Below are 20614 nucleotides of genomic sequence, written 5' to 3'. Positions count from 1 at the left end.
GAGCCGGCCACCGGGCAGGGCGGCCGCCGGGCAGGGCAGCCGCCTTTGTTATGCCCCTTCTGCCTGCTGCAGGGGAGGATAAAAGGAGGAGACCTCTCCTCTGCCCTTTGCCACGTCTCCGAATTGAAATGAAGAGTTACGGTTTGAAATAAATAATTATTTTTCGCCCTAAGTGCGGCTGGCCTTCAGTGGTAACTTGAAAAGGCTCATCTATCCCAGGCTCTTCACTGAGCCACAGTAGCATAACTTTTAATAGGCACTGGAAAAAAATACATGTTTACTTTGTCAAAGTTACACCTTTTCCTGTTGGGTTTTGTTTGGGGTTGTTTTGTTTTGGTTTTAATTACAAAGGTAGAGATCAAAGGAAAAAGGATAATGTTCATTAGGTCTTGTGAATTGTTCCTTATGCAGATTATCTTTCTAAAACCTCGAGGTGAGGATTCCTAAGCAGAGTAAGCACTGCAAGTGTACGTGTTTTGTGTCGAGAGGCACATCTCTCAACGCGTCTCATACCAGTTCTGGTTCAGTTCAGGATTGTACGACTCTTACGATGGCTGATGAAACTTCATGGATAAAGTTTACATGGCTTGCACGTGCAGAGAAGGGAGGGGATTGTCACACCATGAATTTCAGTGCATATCACATGTCCTCCATTCTGTGTACATGCTGTCAGTTCAGCCATCGGTTGAACTTGGAAGAGCTGAAGGGGTATGCTGGTGGTTAAACAAGTCGCCTGGTACTCACAAGAGTTGAGTGTGACTTCCAGTTCTCCATGGTGTTCTCTGTGACTTACATAACTGCTTTTAGCCCCATATGACAGATAGGGAACTGGTTTTCCCTCCCTTTGTGTGTTTAGATCTCATGGTGATGATGGTATTACACTTAATTTAAATGCCTACCGTTGATGTGTGGTGCTTGCCTATCATCTTTTGTTTGCATAGGTTTCCTCCCTGTATTTGTTCCACCCCTTCTTGTGATGCAAGAGCTAGCATTCTCTTCTTTGCAAGCAAAACACTGTTCTGTTGTTTTGGTTTTTTTATACTGTATCTGTTTCCTGCCATTACTGCTGCCCTCTGTTCAGACTGTGCTCAGTCTTCAGCTCTTCCTCTCCTGCGTGTCCTGACTGTACACCCGCCATATTCACTTATGAGCACTGTTGATTTACTTAATCCTAGAAAGTAAATGCAGATTTCTAGATCCTGGGGTCTGGAAAATAATCTGTTGTTCAGAAAATGGTAGTTCAATGCTTGTAGCTTCTCTTTGTGCCTTGCTTAGGCTAGCACTAAGTCAAGGGCAGCACTCTGGGAGTCCAACTCTGAAGGTATCATTTAGATTTGTTACTCTTCTGTTGAGAATGGGGAAGGGAAATGCACTTGTGGTTTTTAAATAGCTGTTTTCCATTGGTGCAGGCATTGACGGAGGGGGAACGGGTGATCCGGAAAGGTAGTGGATGGGGTGTATCTGTATTCCAAAGTCTTTTTGTCTTTTTTCTTCTGTTCTCCTTTGGTTTCATTCCCTTTATGGGAAGACTGGTTACGGGGTTTTTTTGTGATGAGTTGCCTATAACAGTGTTCAGTACACCTCACCAGTAACTTTAGAAGTGGGATTTCATGCATGTTACGTACACAGTCTTTCAATTTATGTGTAAAAACACCCATTCTGCTTGCTGAACTTGTTTTAGTTCTGTACTTAGTTGCATGTTGCAAGGGTTTTCTTCCTTTTTCTGTTGCAAAAGCAAACCTCTCTGACACCTTAGCAGAAGCACGGAAGCAGATGGTTTTTCACCTGTAACTGTTTTGTGTATTGCTTTTTTTCCTCCTGCCCTCCCCCCCGCAACAGGGTTCTGCAGTGCTCCAGGCAGCGAGTTTTGAAGCAGGATGGGAAAAAGACGCTGTGTTCCTCCACTTGAGCCCAAGCTGGCAGCTGGCTGTTGTGGGGTAAAGAAGCCCAAATTATCTGGGAGTGGAACGCACAGTCATGGGAATCAGGCCACAACTGTACCAGGCTCCAGTTCAGGTCCTCTTCAGAACCACCAGCATACAGACGGGAATAATGGAAGGGAGAACGTATCTGACTTGACTTTGGGCCCAGGAAATTCCCCGATTACTCGAATGAATCCCACTTCAGGAGCTCTGAGCCCACTTACTCGGCCCAATGGAACTGCCAACAGCACCAAGAACCTGGTGGTGACAGCGGAGATGTGCTGCTACTGCTTTGATGTACTCTACTGTCATCTCTATGGTTTCCCTCAGCCACGACTTCCTCGATTTACCAATGACCCCTAGTGAGTAAATCCATGTGCGCGAGGAGAGCTGAGAAACCAGCATCCAGAGCTGTGGTTTGGTTGGGGAGGGATGAAGGGTTTCTTCTGGGGAATGGGAAAACTGGTATGCAGGGAGAAAGGGGAGGGAAGAGGGGGGCGCGTTCTGCTGCTTGCTTTGCCTACCAGAAACAAAAAATGATGCACTGTAAGTGCACCAAAGAGTAAAAACTTTGTTATGTTTGTTGGGGGAGATGAGTGGAGCTTTGAAGAGTAGCCTTCAAGGGAGAACATGCTTAGCTCTACAGAAAGAGAGCTAGGCAACATATGAAGAAGAGTGGTGCTTCTTCAGCTCGCAGTCTGATGTGTTGCATGAGACGCTGTGTACTTTACTGAGGAGTGCAAACTCACTTCATGATAACGTTCTGTTAAAGTTTGCTTCCTTCTTTGTGAATAGATTCCTCTGCAAAAAAAAATTAACTGCACTGTGCCTCCCATAAAATTGTACTAAAAGAATGAGTGAAACTGAAATTAGAGTTTTCAAAGAACAGTAAAATAGTGTCTTTGAATCAAAGACGATCCTGCTTCTAATGTCAGACACTAACTTGGTGAAGGGACAAGGGGAGAGACTTCCTTCTGTGAAGCAAGGGGAAGGGAATGAAGTAAGAAGCTGAGATGAGTGCTGAGCAGGTGAGAATTGGACAAGGACACTCACAAGGGTGTTTAGTTGTCCAAGTTAATGGGTTTGGCAGGGAGGGGAACCAAACATTTGTCAGTTGTGGAACTGAAAAAGTGTGTTCTAGAGATAGTGCTAGTTGGGCAATATGGGGAGAAATGGAGAGTTAACTTTCAAGGACGATACCAAGGTTAAGAAGAAAGGAGGTGTGTACGAGAAGAAGCGAGGGGAAGGATTTATGAAGGTATTTCGCTTTGGTGAGATTTAGCTAATGTTTATCTGAAGGTTAAATGCGTAGGTGCGAAAATGTTAATGTTGTTAAAATGTTTGGTGGAAGAATTATATGGGAAGGATCAATGATAGTTACACCTTCTGACACTCTTCCAGAGGCCACCTCCAGAACAACAGATATAATAAAAAGTTGTTGACATCCTTAATTTAAGTTAATGAATTTTAAATTGATGTAAAGGAACAAGGCTTAAACAGGTCAAGGACTCTTTCCATGTATTGAATGTCTCCCCACCTTATTGGCTGTCAGTGTAGATGTAGGTTGTGCATCCATGCAGTTATTATCCGAGCAGGATTATGGATACATGTTCTGAATGCTACCGCAGACTAAGCTGTTTAATATTGTAAATACAAGTGAACAGAGAAATACTCTGGACTAGAATATAGAATAGTTCCAGGGACTCCCTAAACTGAAATATTTCTGTTGTTTTTCATATCTAAGCTAAGTAGGCTCCTTTCAGAAAATGATACATTAGTCTGCTTATTATTATTTTGTCACTCGAAAAGCAAAGGCTTTTTTTTTTTTTTGTGGTGTTGTGTTCTTAAGTCAATAAGAGAGATTATTTTATATAGATTCATTAGTTTGGCGTTAAAGGAGATTTCTAGCTGGATTTTGTTGCTGTTTCTGTCGACTAGTTTCAGAAAAGGTGTTCTTTCAGGAATCTCAGCTGTTTGAATTTTATGCCCAAATTTGAAAAGTGAAACTGGGCATTTCTGTGCTGATGACTTAAAAGTCTTTTAGATCAGCACTCCAAAGCAAAACCAGCTCCTCTCTTCTCTTCCCCTCTAGGCAAATGCCTACCTGAATTTTCTTGTGTTTCAGCATTTATGCTGTTGCTTCTAGCAAATAGTTGTATGTACCCCAGGGCCAAGCACGGGGCTTGCGCTCTTGTAGAGCAGCACACAGGGATGATCTGTCACACTTGAGACAGTGATGTAATGAACTTCAAGTCAAATGTTATCAAATAGAAGGGTAAGCAAAATGAAAATACATAAATAATTTGCATTGTTGTCCTTTGTAACATAATTAATGTTGAGGTAAGAGATCTTTGAACAAAACAAAGGTATACACCAGAAGTCTCTTTGGACAGACAGGAAAGAGACTGTTGATGGGAGGAGTAGAAAGATGCCTGGGTTTGTCCCAGCCTGTTTCTCAGATAACAGATCTTTTCAATTGGTGCTGAACCCTAATGTAAAGATAGAAGTAGTCACAAAGGTCAGGATTCTGCATAAACAGGGTAATAACTTGAAAACCACCACGAATTCCAATTACCAGCTTGAGAGGGTATGCACGTGGACAACAATCTTGATGGGAATTATGGACCTAGTAGATACCTCTGGAGTCAGGGAACCTTATGTACATGTTAGCAATGACGTTCACATATCAATGTAGAGAAGGTGGTGTTGCAAGAGTTGTAGTTATGTCTGAATTAACTTGGTAAATGAAGAAAACATACCCTTTACTGTTCAGGTTATTGAAAAATTTACAATTTTGAACCTGTATGGCATGCAAATAATTAATTGGTTACTCCTTCCACATTTGTACTTCAGTCTTTGATTTTTTTAATAGTAGGTATTACAAACTGGCACTAAAACTACACCATGCAAGTTACTGCTTGCCATGCAGGACAAATAGTAAGATACTTGCATCTAAGATCTGAACTGTGGCAGGTTTTTTCCTAATACAGGCTAAAATCTGATTTGAACAAACGATATTTTGCTACTTTAAAATTCCCTTTGTAGTTGCAATTGGAGAGCTAGTTTTCAGTTGCTGAAATTCCCCTCTCCTCAGCCTAGCAAATGCTCATCAAACACACCTGAGTAGGATGTTGTGCCTGGGGGAGAAATGGTTGCCATAATCTGCTCAGGGTATGACTGCAAAGTGCCGGTAAGTGCTTGTGGGTGAACATGGGTAAAAGATTGTCGTGACTTTTCTCAGTAGATCTGGGAAATACACTTTTCAGGGAGGAGCTATGGAACAATTGACTTATTGTCTGCTGCACCTGCAATTTGCTAAGCATATTTATTCTTCAGGTACAGAAACAACATCTTTTCTACAGTGAAAAACTTTATAATGGTGAAATTTTATATGCTTGTACAAAATCATATCTTTTTATGCCTCAGTTGTTATGACCACAGTGAAAAAATTGTTTAAAATGTGCTTTAAGATATTTTTAAATATGACAGCCTTCTGAATGTAATTATCCTGTCCTTTCTAGTAATATCTCTTCTATTATAGATGCAGAAAGCTGTGTCACGGCTCAGTGGAAACATCTTTTTTTTTCTTTTTTTGGGGGGGGGGAGGAGGAAGGGGAAAGAGGTAAATTGGAAATGTGAACTTGTAATTTGAATTGAAGAAGAGAAGGAACTTAGATTTGTATTCTGTCAGTGATGCTTTTCATTTTCTGCATTCCCTTTTCTGTTTGGGCTGAATGTCACATGGGTTAAGTAATGGTTTCAAAACTTTAAACTAAATTTCCACTAAGCTTGTGACAGTCCTGTTTCTCAGAAATCTCCTTTGTAAGTTTGGTATCTTTTTTTGGCAAGCTTTCTAATGTATTTCTTCTGTTTCTGTTTTCCGTTTCAACGTATGGTAGCTAGATGAAAATGTAGAGGGAATGATATCCTGAAAGTGCCTTGAAGTTTTGTTGGAAAACTAGAACAGTAAATGGTCTGTCTTGGTCAAGCAACCATAGGGTGGCTGATGGTTGTGGACGAATGTTTCCACTTCCTATGTGGGCAAAGTACTTCACAATTATCACTTAAAGGCTGTGTGCTATTTTGGGTAGTACTTCTGCCATTGGTCACAGCTGGTAACTAGATCCTGAGTGATGGATTTATGCTGTGATAGAGTTTTTTAATTCCATTGTTCTGAGGAACATCACTGGGCGTTGCTTTATCACTACATTTTAAATTATCTTCTATCTACTTAGACATGAGAAGCTCTGTTGCCTGTATTTGAGAAATCACCCACACTGGTTGGTCATCCATGTGGAAATCATCCGCGCTGGGTTTATTGTCTTAACAGAATCTCTTAGTATTTTTTGTAATGTTTGCTGCAAAGATATATTGCTTAGAGGAGGCTCAAGAGTTTGAGGAAAGTGTCTGAGCTCTGTTGTAGAAATCAGTTATTCTGTCTTCATGTTTTAGAACTCCTGTCAATGTTGACTTAATCTCAGAAAGTTACTTTCTTAACACTGCGTGTTTTCTATCTTATTACTTAAAGTTCAGTAGAAATCCACAGGCTGATGTTTGGAATCACTAATGACTAACTTTCTCATTTATGCTTGGGTTTGAAGTGGCCACATCTTGTATTCAGTACTCTGTAATCTGAAAAAATAAGATCATTCATCCTGTTTTTATAATTAGATCAGCATCATCAGTTGCCTTGCAGAATTTTCCAGATGCTCAGGCATTGTTGTAGAGCTGCAGCCTCCACTATCCTTTCTTCAGCTGTTTCTCTACAGCTGTTTGCAATTTCATTCACTTCTGCAGAAGCGAACTTTTTGCATTTAATATTCACAGTCATCTTTACCTATTTACCTCTTCATAGACCTCTTCTGAATACTGTTTTTCTGAACTTCTTGTTTTCTGAGTCTTAATCACGGCTTCTAGTTTAACAGATTGAAATGAGCCTGCTGAATTTGAGAATCTACTGTTATGCATGTAAATTCATGATAGTAGACAGGAAAATGGAAATCCATGTGATGTTTGAGTAGCAACAATATAGTGTTTTAGATACGTGTTCAACAGGAGAGAATCTATGTAAATATAAATCAAATGTATGGTAAGCAAAAGATGTGAATATAAACTGTTTAAGCACTAGGGACAGACCCAGAAGTCAGATCCTCATGGAAATAACAGGAGAAAAAAAAAGCTAGGCTTGTTTTTTATCCTTTAAAAAAAAAAAAAGCTTTTATTGCAAACCTGAATTATAGATGATTTGCAGAATGCTTGGGGATCTTTCAGGTTCTATGGTACTATAAATAAGTAATCTTACTGCCTTCACCTATACTAATTTTAATATGGGTTGTCATGTAAACTAGTGGATGCTACTAAGTGAGGCCATTTCTTACAGAGGTAATCAGTGGGGTCAAATAACCGTATCACTCATTAGAGAAGACAGCACAGAATCTGGCCAGGAAGGTGTCAGTGGAGAGCTTACAGAGTACTGATGGAAGGAAAGGAGTATGCCAAAAAGGTGGGGGGAGATGCTGGGTTTTGCATTTGGGGGGGTGTGTGTGTTTATTATTGCTAGGTAGCAGGTAAGAAAACATGTCTATTGGGGTTTATTAGAAGGAGGGACAGCAAGTACACACATATGTGCTCTTTTACACCTTGTTGGTCTCCCCTTAGCAAACAAATATCTCTAGAGGCTGGAGTATTTCTGGTTTTTGCCTTTTCAGTCCACTCTTTGTGACGTGGAAGACGGGGCGAGACAAGCGGCTTCGTGGCTGCATCGGGACCTTTTCAGCCATGAATCTTCACTCAGGACTCAGGGAATACACATTAACCAGGTAATTATGTTGAAAATGAAATAAATCTGAAAGTAGTTTAATTTGCTGAAGATCTATAAGGATTGAAGGTTAAGATGTTGGATTGACATAGTTCAATTTAATATGCTTCACAATAAAATAAACCTGAGAAATGTGTGACAGTTAGGGTGAGGTAAAATATATCAGGATTTAGTGGAACATCTTTGCAACAGGTGAATTTTGGTTCATGTTTTAAGGGTAATGTTGAATCTGTCTTGCAGACTAACAGTTTTGATATCTTACGTAGCACATAACTTCTGTCCAGCTGCAGTAAGTGGAGGACAGCGTCAGGAAGCTTGCACTAGAATTTGCATTCATTAGATTAGGGAGAGATGCAAATCACTTTCTCTGCTGTAGCAAAGAGGAACATGTTTCACAGAGACATAATCAAAAAGGGAATAATTGAGCATCTGACACTTTAATTTGGTGCTTGTATTAAGCAATATGTGTTCTCTTCCCTTTAGTGCACTTAAGGACAGCCGATTTCCCCCCCTGACCCGCGAGGAGCTGCCCAAACTCTTCTGCTCTGTCTCCCTCCTTACTAACTTTGAGGATGCCAGTGACTACCTGGACTGGGAGGTGAGAACAGGTGCATTTGGAACTCTGCATCACTCTCTCGTTCCGTTCGGGTTCGGGTTAGTACATGGTGATGTGTCTCCTTCATTACAGGGGTGGATGGGTATTGAAACCGGGAATAGAAGAAATGAGGAAAACCAGAAGGGAGGAAGAGGATGGGCTAATAATATGCCTTTGGGCAGGGGGGATCTGAATGGGAAGAAAAGAGACGTAAAAGTGTTTTATGGATTTGGCCCAATAGGAGATGGGATATAAATACATAAAATACATTTACACCAATAGGAGATGGGATATAAATACATATGTAAAAACCTGGGAAGTACTTTGATGCTGTGAATAGAAACTGGGAATAAAAAGTAGTTAAGACTGAAGGCGTTAATCATTTTTAGGACTTTGTACTTGGAAGTATATTTAGTTCAAGACGGATTAAATAGACTTTGTGGTTGGGCTACTTTAGGCATGATTCTTGTGTAGAGATCTTGTCTTCCTTGCCCAACATAAGAGATGTAAAACAGTCAGACTTCTGACAAGACTTACTTCAGGAGAAGTGGCAGGGAGACTTGTTAGGCTCGTCTGGGAAAGGTGGTAGAGGTCCTCGATGCTGTGAAGAGAGACGCTTGTGAGACCTGCCTGGCAAGGACAGAGAGTGGGGAAGAGACTGTCTTTATGCCGGCAAAAGCCAAACTGGCCAGAGAGAGAGCTACACAGTGTTGTGGGAATGACAACTCAATCATGGACTCAGTGCTAGCAAACACCTCTTATTTGGCTATTCATTTCCATCTATAGGTTGGGATCCATGGGATCAGAATAGAGTTCATCAATGAGAAAGGTGTCAAACGCACAGCCACGTATTTACCTGAGGTTGCTAAGGAACAAGGTGAGTTTGAGATGGCAACCAAACATGTCAAAACATTGTGTCACAGAATTGGGTAACATAAATCTATGGATTTTGGGTTTGGATTGCAATGGTTTCCTTAATAGTGCCGTGGAGCCACCAGGCTTAATCTGGATAACTGACACCTGATACAGCTGCTGCTGGGTTTTCATCTGGCCTTTCTCTCATTCCACATCTGTGCACAGCTGTATCTTAGTGTAAAAATGTTTTAGGGCTTGAGAAATAGAGGATCTCAAAGTATGGATCTTCCAGCTTCATTCAGCGTTGCATCTTTCCTCTTCTATGTTTCTCCCACCAACTAGGATAACTGCAGGCTGCACAGCACCAACAGGAGAGTCCCTTTCCTCCTCATTCTTGCTAAAGTAGCATCCTCCAGATGAGGGCAGGAAACAGGGCCCCTCTGGAGCACACTTCCCACTCAAATATAGTAGCGGTCACCATGGTAACTGCTCAAAATATTGCCTCCTTTCCTCCACCTAGCAGAGTGGAGTGGTCGCATCCTCCTGGCTCTGGGGCAAAAGACTAAGGTAGGAATTTTAACTCTGATCTCTCACATAGCAGTGCACTGTGCTATCACTAGAGCATCAGGTTGATCCCAGTTTGTCTGTGTAAAGAGCTAAGTATTATCTTATTTTAAGGCTTAGGGAGCCAAACTTGAGTGGCACGTGATAAAACAGTTTGGGGTCCCTGCAACAGAAGCAAGGCACAGACCTTTATAAGAAGAGAGGCCATATGGAAAATGGAATTACTGTTTTATAGACCAGTTCCAATATGACTTAAAAGGGGTTGGCATGTGCAGATAGTGTGCGTGCATAAGACCACGTATGTCCAGTTCAACACTGGTATTTATAAAGCTCAAAATTTCCTGTTTAGTTGTTTGCTTTTCTAGAAGTCTTTTAATGCATTTCTTACCTTTTCAAAACATCATTTTTATATAGAAAAATGTCCCTTGCTTCTATTTTTCAATAGACTGGGATCAGATCCAGACCATAGACTCCTTACTCAGGAAAGGTGGCTTTAAGGCTCCGATTACCAATGATTTTAGGAAAACGATTAAACTCACCAGGTAAGTCGATATATTTGTTGTCTTTTAATTTTACTTTGTAGTGTTTTGTGGGTAATTTAAAAGTATTTGTGCCTGTTGTAAATCTTCATGCCTCTTTCAGATGAGATGTAGTCTGAAAGACAAAATCATAAATGCCACGTTAGGCATATCATGTATATGGAATGAAGCACAATATGTTCAGTCCATGCAGGATCGAAGTTAGCATTTTCTAAGGGAAGGGCCACTGGTTTTAATATTGCCATCCACATGAAAGACCAAAAGAAGCAGAACCTTTGAAAGTTAAAAAAGTTTATTTTTTCCTGTATCTTTACAGCGGACTTCCTTTTCTCAGTGTGCTCATCTGTGCAGGGTGCTATTTGGAGGTGACAGCTGTCCTAAAACCAAACCAACTCAAATTTGGCCGGTTTTCAGAATCTGCTTGCTTTTCTATACCCCCAGCTGTCCTATTGATTTCAGCTCCCTTTATGTTAGTAAAAATTGGGACATTCTGGTTTTGTATAGAAACACTAATTTATCAGGTCATTCCTTACCTCTGGAGAAATGAGGTGGGTATGCAGGGTTTTTTTTAACAGAAGAGAGCAGGATGACGGTTTCCATTAAAATCTAGCGTAACATAGACTTAGTGCAATTTATGACCACTTTGAAGTTATCTGTTGTGTAGCGTGCTTTAGAAGCACCTGGAAATCTCTGGTCTCTCAGAAGGGACTTCACGTTTTGTGAATTCTGATTGTACAACGTGGACTAAGTCACATACGTGCTACAATAAAGCAACCTTTAACCAACTCTCCATCATTTTCTTTCATTAGCCTTTCAAATGTGAAGATAACCACAAAAGTAAATAATAGTGAAATACTGGTTATTTAGTCTCTGAAACTGAGTATTCTTGCAGCAAACTTCTCATCCCCCTTTTTTTTTCGCCCAGCAAGTGGATAAAAAGAATACAGATTGATCATTTGTTTCCTGTGTGCTACTTTAGGAGTCCCCTTAATTATGATTGCCTTGAACAGGCCTCAACTTTCGGTACACTGAAGCTAATTCAAGCTTAAATGGGTTATTCGGACTACTGCATGAGACAATATCAAAGTAGTTTATGACGTTATGGGTTCCTCTTGTTCATTATTGGCTGTGAGCTAAAAGGTGATCTGGGATGAACGTTTTTATGTCTAGTCCCTTCATATTGCACAGTCTGTTTACGTTATTTTTTCTTACACTGTTCCCATAGGTACCGCAGTGAGAAGGTGACAATCAGTTATGCAGAATACATGGCTTCCCGTCAGCATTGTTTCCAGAATGGCACTCTTCATGCCCCCCCCCTCTACAATCATTACTCCTGACACACGGCTGCATGACCAGTCCCACTCCCCAGTTGCTGCCAACGGCTACGACATCATTGGGGCAGATGCCTCCTCTTCCTGGTCCAGTTACTTCTATTACTGCACCATTTTATGATGCTAGCTTCCGTTGCCAAGTCTGCCTTCCAGCTGACCTGGGGGGAGGATGAGAGCATGACAGAACTTCAGGGGCCCAAGCCTTATCTCAACCTTCCCTCCGAACGGGGGTTCAGTTGGATTGGGGCTCCATGCCTACGAACTGTCGTGAGGTGCAGAAGACCTCTAGGAGTGAAAGTGCCACTTCGGACTGATCCGTTCTTGTGTGTTACCGACACTCCGGAAACTTGAGTTGTTTGTTATGGAAGCCCCCCCAGATCAAGTAGGAGCATTCCCCTGGCAGCCTGGGCAACGGAGTCCAACAAAACATTTTTTAGGTTCTTTTTAATTTTTTTTAACCTCTGGTATCTGTTGTGTACCAAGAGCTGATTGCAGTCCCCACACATCACAGGCGGACGTTATGATACTGGGGAGGGTTGAACATCTGGATAGCACCCCATCCTCATGGACAGAAAACACTTAAAAGATGTGAAAAACCTTCAGATGGTATTGCAGATGAATCCATTATTTAAATAAACCCTAGAAGGCTTTAATTATCAGATCCCACTGTGGGTTGGATTCTCTAGAAATCCTCTTGGTTTACAGTTTTCTGGGTTTTTAGGCTGCGCTTTGTAATGTAGCCTGCTATGAAATAGAATGCTGTTATGCCTATAAGAGAGCAACATGGCACATGCTGTGTATGCAAAGGACAAGGTACTTGAATGTCCCTGGACAGTCTTCTCTGTTACGACCAAGTTTTATGTCCAGACATTTGTAACGGAGTCTGACTGGATTAGGGATGGGGAGGGATTTGCAGGGCATTGACTGTAGTCATACGAGTGAGACTAGTGACTGAAATTTGTTTAACTTAAGCTAACAGTCTCGGGGACCTTCCTTTTGATAGGACAGCCACTTTCTCTGGTGTGACTAACAATCTTGAGAACTGTGAGTGTTCCAGTTTATAGCAGGCTTATGAAATAGAGCTGTGTAGTTTCACTGGTAAGTTATATAATTATACAGTTTGGGCATTACCACATCAAGGCAATGAGTGGGGAAACCTGTGTTACTCAAACTGTGTGAAACTCAGGTGCATTCTGTATTTCTTCTCCCATCATTGATGATTACAAGAAGTACTCTCATCTAACAGGAAGATAAGTTATACAGTTGTTATTCTGCAGCGTCATTGAGGGATGTCATAAACTCTAAATTTTGACACTCTCTCAATGAGGTTACTAGACTTCAAAATATAATTTTGGGGTATTGGTTTTCTTTTGTTTTCCAAGTTTCTGAAGGGTCAGCAATGATCAGGAAGGAAAATACAAGTGCATAGCAGAGTAATGGCTATTTGGTTGCATATATCTTTAAAGTTTGCTTGTGTGTGGTAATGATGGCTTTTAAAATTGGCTGGTGTTTCAAGCCTGAAATTCTCTCCTGGTGTGGAAGGGAATAGGGCTGGTAGAAAGCTCAGAACTGCATGCTGCTGCTCCTTCTGGTCCTAGAGAAGCAAACTGAATTGTGCAGTTTTGCTTCATGTAGGTGTAACGTTCTTCTGCTGGAGGAGAGAGATGTGAGGGAAAGGAGGGGGTCCTATTCTGGATAACGGTGCAATATCGACCCAGCTTTCCTCCTGTACTGGGTCATTCTCACAAATTGCCACTTTTCCCTTGCGATGTTGTTGAGAAGCAATTGAAGATTGAGGGATTGTTTCATGATTTCCTGCTGCTGAGAATAAATCGCTCTTGTTACAAACTCGAGTGGTTTGTAATTACTCTCCCAGGTGCCATGTAGTGATGGGGGAGGGTGGGGTCAGCTCTGGACATACCATTCACCTTTCAGCTGTCAAACAGTATGATACATAGGGCTACACTCATTACTGTTCAAGTGTTCTATGTTAGAATTTAATTTCTAAAAGGTTTAAAAAAAGCAAAAAAATGGTGCTAAAACTTCACCCCTGAGCACGCTCAGTGAGACTGGTCATGCAGGCATATAGTGCCAGGCTTTTCAACAATATTGTTTCTTTTTCAAATGTTTGCCCTGTTCTATGTCTTCAACAGTGTATAGTGTTTTCCTGATTTCATTTTATTTGAATAGGGGACGACTAAGGGGTGGGGTGGGGAGGGTTAGCTGTCATTTTTAAAGAACAGAATTTTAGGATTGAGTGACTTGGTTGGTTTAAGCCTGAAGTGGGATAGATGGTTTGGGACTGGGGAAACCTTATCCTCTCCCACTTCCATTTCCCCACTCAGACTGTTTAAAAAAAAAAACAACAAAAAACACAAAACAAAAATGCCTCTAAAATATGTACTGTGTTCTTGTCTTGTTGCAGTGAGAAGCTAGCAAACCAGAAACACTGGTCTGCTGCCTAAGAAACAGGCCCTCTCAGCTTTAGTCCCATAAGGGTCCAGCTATAAAATCAGTTGAAAAGTGTGTCAATAGTTAAGGTAGCTCAGAAAAATGTATGACAAGGACAGGTGGTCTCAGGAAATAATCCCATTTCTAGATCATTACACGGCAGCTATGCGTAAGGATGAAAGAGGTGAACTAGAAACAAAATGTACTTTGAGTTGCCTCAAGAGGGAGGTAACCAAAATCAATGGCCAATTGATTTAAGAATATCTCTGTGTTTACTTGGCTGGGACAGCAGGTTAGAACTACTCCTTCTCAAAGCAGCTGTTAACCTGGTTTGATGTGGATTTAACTCATCCTTAGAAGCAAGTGCCTTTTGGTCTAGAAGGGCTTATTCTCATGACAACCACAACTGAGAAATAATCTCACTGCAATTATGAATTGTCTTTGTTTTACAGTAACTACAGGAGAATGTCTTTGATCACTGGAGTCTGTCAGTGTTGGAATGTTTCCACTGTGAGGTTCTTAATATTTTTTTTTTTTTTTTCATAACGTTCAACAGTATCTCAACTGAGGCCATTTCAGTTTGGGAAGGTTTTGTGGTCAAAATATCACATATCTACAATTTATCAGAACAAAAAAAAATCTGTAAGAAAATCTAAGAGTTCATTTTAATCTTTGCACAGAGTAATTTGTTTTCATAGTACATTAACAAACATCTGCAATCTTCACTGACTATTAGTGCTGTTTTCTGTTTGTATTCTGGAAACTACATGTTGTTTTGTTGGGTTTTTTTGGTTAATTTATTTCCTTAAAGCAGGAGACCTCTTTTGACTTTCAGTGCAGAGATGTCAGACCAATTCTTTGTATTACACTTGGTTGCCTCCTACCTATATAATAACTTCTGAGTGTAAATAATTGAACTCTATCCTCTAATGAAGTATTGTAGAGAATAAATCATAATGGATAAAGATTATTTGTCCTGTCCTCTTTATATTGTTTCTCACAGCCTTTATGGGGGATAAGATGAAATCTTTCACATCTAGAACAATGAACAATATACTACGTGTATGCATCCCACAACTCTAAATTGCATTAAATGTTCAGAACCAGGGAGGTTGCGAGAATGGTATGACAGCTGTCTGGAAGCACAGAAATAGTCAAGACAGGGTTACTAGAAGAAAGCAAGGAAAAATAGTAAGAAAATTAAAAACAAATATTAAATATGTTTCATTAATAATGGTATAGCAAAGTATCTTTGTATCCTGAAATAATGTTTGTTTGACAAAACCTCTCTATTAGTTCTCATGATGATTAAATATATAAAGCATATATATGCAGAATTCTATATCGTACTGAAAATCCTGAATTTGTAAATCTGGCTTCAACTACCGAAATTGTTCTTTGGGTTTTTTTGTCTTTTAAAATGAACTACTGAAAACAGATTATCTGTACTTTACAGGTTGTAGTCTTCAGGTGATCTAAAAATGTTATTTCAGGAAAAAGAAACGCCCATCTTTCTAGATTCTTACTAAATATTTTAATGTTTGCTTTGGGACAGGATCAATTGATTTGTATAATAGTTCTGATGTACATACCTCTGGCTTAAACACTTTCAGATTATTGCTCATTTTTTATTTACACCAGATCCTACATTTCTTGTTTGTGGTTCTTAGGAAGGGCAGCCCCAGATATCAGTGATGAACAGGTATGAGACCCCCCCAAAAAACCCCAGCCAAACAAATGGGGAGAGGGTAGTTTTCACTTAAATATGCCAAAGAAACTCGTTGACTTCAGTGCAACTACAAACCAAAAAGCCTGTTTTCAGAAAATATGCTTCTGGTACTAGTAAAACTAGAAAGTAAATCCCCTATGCAATATGAGGAGTGGGCTGAGGAGGACTCTGCGGCTAACATGATTGCCAGGTGACTCATAAATTCTGAAGTCAACCATAAAATTAGCATCCACTGTTGTTGTGTGCCTAGGTAAGTCATCAGGTATATTCTCTCAGCTTCTTTGTTGGCTAGAACACAGTGACTTATTTGTGCACTTTTATGGCATGTTTTTCCTTACTTGATTCTTTTGGTTTCACATTGAATCAGTCAGACACAAAATCTTTGTCTGGTGTCTTTCATCAGAGGTTCTTTCATGCATGTTGCTTTCTGTAACTGCAGTAACACTCAGCAGCTCAGAATGAAGATGAGGCCAGGTAGAAGAGTGTACATATGACTGCACACTGAAACAGTTCAATCCAGACTAAATATAAACCAGGATAATTCTCCAGAAAACACTTTCATCTGTTTTTACTTCTGTTTGAAGTAAGAATGAATCAGTCATTTTGTACTCACTTCCTTCTCAAAACAAATTACAGAAAGATTAAGAGAAATCTCTACAAGATGCTTCAAATGAAGAATACTTGAGCATTTTTATTCTAAACACAAAAATATTTTTTTGACAAAATTTGTATTATAAGATACCTAATTGTTATTGAGAAATGCTACTTCTTGAGGATAAAAATTAAAACCAGAACACTTCATGCGACTCAATAAATTAATATTGATACTGAGCTATGTATTAATGAGGATTGCTCTCAAACTGAGTTGTAGTACATTGAGCAGTAAGAGAGAGAAGTTCCTTAACTGTTTTTGCTACAATCTGGTAAAACGTGAGCTGTGAATGTATTTGATGATCACTCCCAAAACACAGAAAGCCCAGAGGACTATTGTTACCATGTTCTTAAAACAAGTATCTAACTCTAGAAATCGACCGATATCCAGATTATTGAACCATACTTTTTTTCCTTTTTTATAGTCAGCTAGACTACTCTTAGAGGAATTCTGACATAAACTATGCATCATACAACCAGATGATAGTATGTTTAGATGTCATTATATATGTCTTTTAAAACTTAACAGATCATGCAAGAGACAGTTTTGCATTCAGATGCTTATTATCTCTTTATTACTGGGAATTACTGTATATTGTTCATACATTTTCATTAACTATCAGTTTGGCTGTATAGTTTTAAATGCAGTAAAAATAAATAAAGGTCAAATGATACAAAAACCGAAACTTGAAGAGTTATGCTTTAAGGACACAGATGAAAAAGCATGCATGTCCTGTGCAATAATGGCTATTATGGCACTGAGTATTCTGAGCGTGTGATGTTTTATCCACAAGGATTTTCACCTATTCCTAGAACATGCTAGAAATGTTGATGATAATGAAAAGAGATTAAGATTTTGATATCCTAATCTTATCACTCTTAATCCATTACAAACTTTGCATTTTTTGAAGTTAGGGGTTTTGACACTTCACACAAAATACATAATTACTGCTAGAAAGCTTAAAAACTGCTAGATGATTACATTTCTTCTGCTGGTGAATTAGAAGAAAAGTGTATTACAAAGTATGGTTATACTAATCATAGAATTGTTATTAGTTCTTTCTACATTTTATTACAAATAGGTATTTAGCTAAGCTTTTTTTAAGATCTGTGCTGGTGCACTTAGTTGTGGGTCTGTTTTTAAATTGTGGCAGTGTAGAAATTATCAAAGAAATTGTCTAACAATCCCCTACCTAATAACGTGTCTCCAGCAAGGGTCAATGCTTTTTGCTGTGGAATATGAAGTACTAGAGGCTGTGTTCACGATAAATTACATTTGGCCAAATCTTTTTGTTTTGTTTTGTTTTGTTTTGTTTTGTTTTAATCAGTTCATTTCAGGATATGACCAGCACATACGCCTGAAACTTCCTGTAGTCATTCACTTTACTTTAATGTATCTCATCTTCCTTTTTTATGCACATTTCCCAAATGAATTGGTAAATGCTGGAACAGTCATTATTAGGAAGAAGCCACTGCATTTTAAAAATAACAAAGGAAAAGTCAGGTACTCTTATGTTTGGTCCGTTGCAGTAGCCAAGCAATATTTACTGTGGTTTTATAAGTGCATTTTTTAAATTCTTAAAAAAAAAAAAAAAAGGGGGGGGGGGGGTTCAATTTATAAATGTTCTTGTTTGTTTCTTATTTGACTCTTGAGACCTTACCCAAACACATCAGTGATAATGAACCTTTATCTTTCATGATAGCATCTTTAGCTGTATCTATAAACTCTTGCAAGTATCTGGCTTTCTCTTAATTGTTTTAGGTTTTGTACATTTAAGTAGAATGGATCCTTGGGGAAAAACAAAAGTGAAATTAATAACTTAAACCTCTGCAAGCTACCTACTGCTCTGAGAATCATGATGTTCTGAGTAGATGGGTTATTTCAGAAGCCATGAGGATTCCAAGTGATTTTAAATGCTTCTCTCATCAATCTGGCACAGATTTCCGTGTTTTCTTGTAAACCTAATTGAAATTGTTTAATTTGCCAGATGTTCCCCGAGATACTTTCATTCCATCTTCCTGAATGTCTTTCTGCTCAAACCACTTAACAAATTAGTTTTCAATCAGTTTCTCTGCCATACTCGTTTATCCAGATAACAAGATCTGTGATTTGACCCCTTCATATTCTTATAGTTTATTCTTAATGCATTCCTTTTCCCAGCAAGCAGGAAACAATTCACCTAGGCACGGATGCAAGTTTGTGTGAACAGGAGTGGTTTCATTATAAATCCTCCAACAGTCTATTTTTGCCTTTCTTTAAGGGCACAGGATGACATAGTAAGGTCTGATAAGATGATAATACTTTAAGAGTCTTAGGCTGGTTAGGCACGTACATGTGAGCCCTCCAGGGAAAATACTACTCCATAAGTTATTTTGCTGGCACTGTTCCCATGACATGGTGTCAGAAGAACTATCATCATTTTCAGCCTACCTATGACTTTTAGGGGTCTACAAATTACTTTGAGAGAGTCTGGAAAAGTAACCTCCCTTTCAAAATGTGTCATTATTGGTACCAATACTCCTTCCTCACAGACTGAGGTATATTAATCATAATATAAAATCATAGAATAGAATCATAGAATCATCTGGGTTGGAAGGGACTTTTACGATCATTGAGTCCAACCATTAACCTAACACTGCCAAAACCACCACTAAACCATGTCCCTCAGCACCACATCTACCCGTCTTTTGAATACCTCCAAGGATGGTGATTCCACCACTTCCCTGGGCAGCCTGCTCCCGTGCTTGACAACCCTTTCCGTGAAAAAATTTTTCCTAATATCCATCCTAAATCTCCCCTGGCACAACTTGAGGCCACTTCCTCTCATCCTATCGCTTGTTATTTGGGAGGAGAGACTGACCCCCACCTCGCTACACCCTCCTTTCAGGTAGTTGTAGAGAGCCATAAGGTCTCCCCTCATCCTCCACTTCTCCAGGCTGAACACCCCCAGTTCCCTCAGTTGCTCCTCCTAAGACCTGTGCTCCGGACCCCTCACCAGCTCCATTGCCCTTCTCTGGACACGCTCCAGCACCTCAGTGTCTGCCTTGTAGTCTAGGCCGGCTGGCCACACTGTTTCTGATACAGGCTGGGATGCCGTTGGCCTTCTTGGCCACCTGGGCACACTGCTGGCTCATATTCAGCCGGCTATTGACCAACACCCCCGGGTCCTTTTCCACCAGGCAGCTTTCCAGCCACTCTGCCCCAAGCCTGTAGCACTGCATGGGGTTGGTGTGACCCAAGTGCAGGACCCGGCACTTGGCCTTGTTGAACCTCACACCATTGGCCTCGGCCCATCGATCCAGCCTGTCCAGATCCCGCTGTAGAACCTCTCTACCCTCAAGCAGATCAACACTCCCGCCCAATTTGGTGTCATCTGCAAACTTACTGAGGGTGCACTCAATCCCCTCATCCAGATCATTGATAAAGATATTAAAGAGAACCAGCCCCAATACTGAGCCTTGGGGAACACCACTCACAACTGGCTGACAACTGGATTTAATTCCATCCTCCACCACTCTTTGGGTCCAGCCTTCCAGCCATTTTTTTACCCAGTGAAGAATGCACCCATCCAAGCCATAAGCAGCTAGTTTCTCCAGAATACTGTGAGAAATAGTGTCAAAGGCTTTACTGAAGTCTAGGTAGATAACATCCACAGCCTTTCCCTCATCCACTAAGCGGGTCACCTTGTCATAGAAGAAGATCAGGTTTGCCAAGCAGGACCTGCCTTTCATGAACCTGTGCTGCCTGGGCCTGATCACCTGGTTGTCCTGCGTGTGCTGTGTAATGACACTCAGGATGACCTGTTCCACAATCTTCCCCGGCACTGAGGTCAGACTGACAGGCTCCCCAGATCCTCCTTCCAGCCCTTCTTGGGGATGGGCGTCACATTTGCTAACCTCCAGTCAACTGGCACCTCCCCTGTTAGCCAGGACTGCTGATAAATGATGGAAAGTGGCTTGGCGAGCACTTCCCGCCAGCTCCCTCAGTACCTTTGGGTGGACCCCATCCGGCCTCATAGACAGTGAGACAGCTCTCAGTGAGCGAGATAAGAAAACTGTAACTGTCTGTACCGTAGTTTTTAAGGTCAGGGTTTGCTACCTAGCTGGAGGATGCTCTGGTGGCAATATGGAGTAGGCCGTAGCTCCTTCATCCACTTCT

General features: G+C 40.5%; 1 protein-coding gene across 1 annotated transcript; it reads left to right on the top strand.

Annotated features, from left to right (window-relative positions):
* The first annotated feature begins 1837 nt into the window (after nucleotides 1–1837).
* On the top strand, nucleotides 1838–12054 carry AMMECR1L (AMMECR1-like). The gene is made up of 6 exons (XM_009880401.1): nucleotides 1838–2284; nucleotides 7631–7741; nucleotides 8224–8338; nucleotides 9122–9212; nucleotides 10200–10296; nucleotides 11519–12054. The coding sequence occupies exons 1-6, from the start codon at nucleotides 1878–1880 to the stop codon at nucleotides 11628–11630; spliced, it is 933 nt and encodes a 310-aa protein (XP_009878703.1). The 5' UTR covers nucleotides 1838–1877; the 3' UTR covers nucleotides 11631–12054.
* The last annotated feature ends 8560 nt before the right edge of the window (nucleotides 12055–20614 follow it).

This window comes from Charadrius vociferus, unplaced genomic scaffold, assembly GCF_000708025.1.
Source record: "Charadrius vociferus isolate BGI_N301 unplaced genomic scaffold, ASM70802v2 scaffold270, whole genome shotgun sequence".
NCBI lineage: Eukaryota > Metazoa > Chordata > Aves > Charadriiformes > Charadriidae > Charadrius > Charadrius vociferus.
Note: the sequence above shows the minus strand (reverse complement) of the source record. Positions and strands in the feature narration are given on the sequence as shown.